The following is a 5,334-nucleotide window of genomic DNA, read 5'->3' on the forward strand; positions in this document are numbered from 1 at the left end:
GCGATTTGCGACTATCTACCTACTATCATCGCAATTTGAGACTCGTATATTATGCATTATAACTGTTCGTTAATAATTTGATTACAATCTGTAATTCCACTAATTTTTCATTTAGAGAAAGAAAAATATTTTAAGAAAGATCTTCGAATACTCACGCAATAGATATTTTAATCAATTTTTATTATTTTATTTAAATATGTCTCACGTGTAATATTAATAAAGTGATAGTGCGCCACCTTCAATTATTTATTTGGAGCACAGGCTAAGGTCCACACAATTGCAACCAAATCTTCGTCGTGAACGAAAGGACTCTAATTTCTCAATTTTTTTGTGATTTATAGAAAGATAAGTTCTATCTATTATGGACTGGCCCTTTTATTATTCCCAGCAGAAAAAAAGAAAATTATCATCATTATTATTTACTCTATTAGCTAACTTAGAAAATAAGGAATCTCTTTGTTTAACAAAATGATGTAAGCATATAGAATAAGAGTTAAAAATATTTAATTTTCAGTGATATATCAGAAAGCGAATTTTTTTCTGCTATACTACCGGTTGTTGCTTACCCTTTACATCAAACTTATAGATACATAATATATGTTTGTAAATAATTATTTACATATAATTTGACGTAAATATTGTATTTACTCCTATTATGATCGACGGCATCACAACACGAAAGAGACATTTAGATTGGTACTTCTAGCATAGTCACGTGAACTCTTTTCTATGCAAAAAAGATAATATATTTATAAACATTCTCTTACTTTCTTGTACAAAGATAAAAATATATAGATCTTACAGTAGATGCACATATATTATATTAAAATAAATAGTACTGTTGTTGTAATAGACCATCTTCATGTGCTAAACCGTACTGTGTTTAGTGCATACAACATCCACATAGCACAAAGCATGGGCTTCCCTATGCATCGGATCATGTCATTCAGCAGAGCTACACAACAAAAACAACAAGAAGTCCCACACAATGGAGTCTGAAGAAAGAAGAGTATACACAAACTTTACTTCTACTTCAAAAGTGAAATAGAGAGTGTGTTTCCGATAACCAGCAAGTAACAAAAGTTACGCATTATTGCAATTATCTATTAACAAAAGTTTAATTACAATTTGGCCATCTGAACTGAACTATGCAAAACAAAAGGAAAAAGAAATATGTTAAAGAAAACAGAAAAATCACCAAGTAGAGACCCTCTTCACTTTTCTCTGATCTAAAATAGCCAAGACTTGCTGAATTTACACATTTGAAGAGGAGCTGTATCATATTATTACTACTAGAAAGTAGTATTATTTAAATAAGGCCAAAGGGATATGATATGGTATGTTAATTAACAAATCCAAGTCAGCCTCCTTGCTCTTCCTTGTCTCCAACAACACCACTGTCCAGCAATTAACAAACAAAGGGAAAGTCCAAGTGAAGCAGTTGATGATCAAATGTAGCAAACCAAAATTATCTTGGACACCCTTGTTGTTATCCCTTTATTTTATTTTTCTCAATTGTATCTCCTTAACCAATAAGATTTTTCTTCGATCTCGTCTTCTTGTTTTTGTCCTACATCTTTTCCACATTAATCAATCATCTTTATTCTCTTTTTCGTTTTGGGATTATAGATCAGTATTGGAAGAGTCGAGTGGGTAACAAGTATCTTCACCACCAGTATTCCAAAGAAAATGAGCATAATTAGCTGCATAAAAGTTATTGCTTGGTTCTGCAGCTATAGCTTGATTAAACGTCTCTTCTGCTGCCCAAAGGTCCTTCCTTACTTTCCAGAGAAAATTTGCATACTTATTCAATGCCTCTGCATCCTTTGGCTCCACCTCTGCTGCTTTCTTGAAGTACTTTTCTGCTCTGTTATGTAACAAAAACACAAAAATAAGTCCATACCAAACCAATAATTGAAGAGCATATACTGCTTCTAAACCTCTTTAACTTGCTCCAAAAATGTTGTCCCACCCATGTATAATTCTCCAAAATACATACACTATATGACACGGATGCAACAGTATTTTTGAACGATCCGAACAACATAGTAATTTCTAAGACTCATAATGTCTAATTACTATTTAGAAAGATATGACACAGATGCAACAGTATTTTGAAGGATCCGAGCAACATAGTAATTTTTCTAAGACTAAAATGGGGACTACATGCAGTATGATATTTCAATGGGAACCCACACCTTGGGACCACTCAGAATAGTATAATTTGGAAAAGATTTAAAGTACTACCACACACTCCTCTATCAAGATACAATCCCATCCAAAGTATACAAAAACGACAATTGCTTTGAGAAGTGATTTTTCAAGCCCACCAAAACAATTTTTCTACGAAGTAACTATGTTGACCTTATGTTATCAGCTAATTGAGCAAACAAATCATGGCTGAATCTTCCCAATTAGGTAAAGTTCTCATCTTAGCACAAATAAAGGATAAAAATCTAACATAAGAATAAGAGAGAAAATTTTGGTACCTGTCATAATCTTGGGCGACCAAGAAAAGAAATTGAGCATAATTGGTTAGCAATAGTGTATTTTGCGGTTCTTGCTTTAGCTCCACTAGATACACCAGCTCTGTTTTGATATACTCTGCATAGTTGCCGACTTCAATATTTGTGTTTATTGGAGAGACAAATCTTTGCATGGTTTCATGATCCAAGGACTCATCTCTCACTGAAGCCTGCATCTTAGAAGCCTCATCTACAATTGAATTCCAAATCTGCAACTCTTCTTCCGTTGTTTCTTGTCCAGATACACACTCTTCTTCACCAACCCTACCGCTCTCGACTGAAGAAATCCCATTCGACATCTGTCCGTCAAACCTCCCATCACCATCATTTCCACTAGCAATTGGCTTGTAGCTCCCACCACCATTGCCTCCACCAATTGAAGTAACTTTTCCACTTGATGATGACACTGAAAATGTCTTAATTGCAGAAGAATCAAATTTCTGGTTGAAATGACTCTCATCTAAAGTAGAAACAGTCTCGGTGAGTGGTGGCGGTGTAGCAGCAATAGCAGCACTGCTTGCCATAGAATGAACACTATAATTAGCCAACAGTATCATCACATATACCATTAAAGTTGGTGTATGTGAGAATACTTGCTGGAATAACCACACAAAAGATGCATGCATCTCCTTCTGTACTCTCACTAAGATCCCCTGTAGATCTTCATAAAACAGCAACTCCCTCATCTGCAAAGTATAGCTTTGCAGCTCTCGAATTATGAACACCATATTCGAAAATGCTTTTTTCACAGAACAGTATGCTGACTCTCCTGCATCTCTGATCCCATCTTGCCATTGTTTTTTTCTCTTTATAATCCTAAGAGAAAAAGGGAGATCCACACTATTCGCCTTCCATTCAATATTCGCAGGAATTATCTCGTCTCTTTCAGGCCAATCCGGTTGTTCTAGAGGATCAAACGGCCTCTGATTCTCCAAAAACTTAATATCATAACTATCACTGCTAATACTTTCATTCCTTGTTTCCATAGAGTCACTCTGATAACTTATAGTACTGGAATTTTCAACGTCTGATAACTGGAATTTCTTTGCCAATTCTTGTATCTCCTTCGAAAACTCTTCATCTGAAAATGAATCTAAGCTGGCGCTGGTGCTTGAAGCCCTTCTAATTGTTCTAGTCCTTGGCTTAAGCTGTTCACAAGATTTAGATCTGTATAGATTCAACAATTGGGTACCAAAAAGTGCCGATTTGTCCAGCCTATTGACATACCGACAAATAAGAGACCCTTTTCTGCTAAAACTATGGCGTTTTGAGGAAGAAGGGGAAGAAATTGCAGAAGCAAAAGTTTGAGAAGAAGAAGAGGTTGAGTGAGGAACAAAAGGTTGAGCCCATTGCAAACATGTAGTGGCAACTTTCACTCCCATTTTTCTCCACTCAAAAACTCTTAAACCAGAGATTATATGGAGGGTTGAAAAAAAACAACTCAAAACTCGAAACCGAAACCCAGAATACTAGCAACAAGAAAGAAGAAGAAAAAAGTCTCAACCCTTTTGATTCGGATCCACAAAAAGGCTTCACCTTACTTTCTTCTTTGATTTCAAAATTCGAGATCCCAAAACCTGCAAAAACAAGTATAAATGAACCGACCAAATAAGTCAAATCACGTTCACAACTGTTTCCCTGAAAATACACGGAAAGGGTAAACCATATAGTTTTCGAGTTGAACTGAATTAGTAAACGCAAATATATATAATAACCAAAAAGTTGTTTCAGCCATTAAAATAGGATCAAAATAACAACAAAGTTCAATATTAATAAAATGAACATAGAAATTCATCTCAATTTATCAAAAGAAGACTTACGTCCTAATAATTCGCAGCACTGTCACCGAAAAAGCAGTAGCACTGTCACCGGCAAAGCAGTGATTTCCGGCGGTGAAAGCGAAGTATGAGCACCGCAGAAGACTTACGCTTATCAACAATTGCAGTGTAGTTGAGGTGTTATATATATGCCAGCTTGAACAGAAAAAGGGTACTTTCTATATTATAATTTCATTAATTGTTATAATAATAAAAATAAACCAAAAAATTATAATTTTAAAAAAAAATCTCAACAGAGTCCAAAACGGACGGAGAAGTACGAATACAATCAAGTTGTATAGTAGTTAGTATACACGTACTATATATTATAAAGAGTTGAGAAGTTGCCGGTATGATATTTTACTCTTTTTTTTTTTTTTTTTTGGGTGTAATGCTAGGATATTTTTGACAGCTGTGCCCAAGTCATAGCCAATTTGCAATTTGCAACGAAGAAGATTCTACATTTTTTGTTTTACTTAAATTATATGGATTTTTTTTTTTATCATATTAATATGAGAAAGTAATATACATGGGAGTTCAGACAAACACGGTAATTTTTTCATAGATTTTGTATTTGTATTGAAAAATTAAATAATTATATGTATATATTAACTTTTGAACCCATACCAAAATTGATTGATAACTCAGTGGTAATGAATGAAGCATGGAAATACTTTCCACGCTAGAACTCCGAAACTTTTCATTCTGTCTCCGCCTCTAGTTTTAAATATCTAAACTTGACAAGTGAAAAAGAATGGAGGGAGTAACATAAAAAAAAAATTAGACTTTTATTACTTTAATTGTTTATTAAAGAAGTGATTTTTTAGGGTGGTTTATGAAATATTTTGCAAACAAAATTCTCAAATATATTTTTCAGTGAAGAAGTGAGTCGACGTTTATTTTTTTTAAAAAAAACTCATATACTAACAGTTAATAATATTTTTGCAAGTTCTAATCATTCAAAACAAATTTTTTTCCGTATAAACTACTGT

The 5,334-nt window shown here is 33.8% G+C and overlaps 1 protein-coding gene across 1 annotated transcript; it reads right to left on the bottom strand.

The window, feature by feature from the left end:
- Positions 1-1,589: 1,589 nt before the first annotated feature.
- Positions 1,590-4,633, bottom strand: LOC125807568 (uncharacterized). The gene is made up of 3 exons (XM_049487306.1): positions 4,346-4,633; positions 2,490-4,102; positions 1,590-1,867 (listed from the first exon to the last, which is right to left on the bottom strand). Exons 2-3 carry the CDS (start codon positions 3,905-3,907, stop codon positions 1,624-1,626), a joined length of 1,662 nt encoding a protein of 553 aa, XP_049343263.1. The 5' UTR covers positions 3,908-4,102; positions 4,346-4,633; the 3' UTR covers positions 1,590-1,623.
- Between the last annotated feature and the right edge of the window lie 701 nt (positions 4,634-5,334).

Source organism: Solanum verrucosum, unplaced genomic scaffold (genome assembly GCF_900185275.1).
Source record: "Solanum verrucosum unplaced genomic scaffold, falcon-dt-bn FXZP01000183.1, whole genome shotgun sequence".
Classification (NCBI taxonomy): Eukaryota; Viridiplantae; Streptophyta; class Magnoliopsida; order Solanales; family Solanaceae; genus Solanum; species Solanum verrucosum.

What these genes read in the sequence shown, in the direction of transcription:
- LOC125807568 (XM_049487306.1), bottom strand. Translation starts at nt 3,907, where the DNA reads ATGGGAGTGAAAGTTGCCACTACATGTTTGCAATGGGCTCAACCTTTT. An exon ending in GTCGCCCAAGATTATGACAG is followed by an intron (nt 1,868 to 2,489) that starts GTACCAAAATTT and finishes GTTACATAACAG; the next exon opens with AGCAGAAAAGTACTTCAAGA.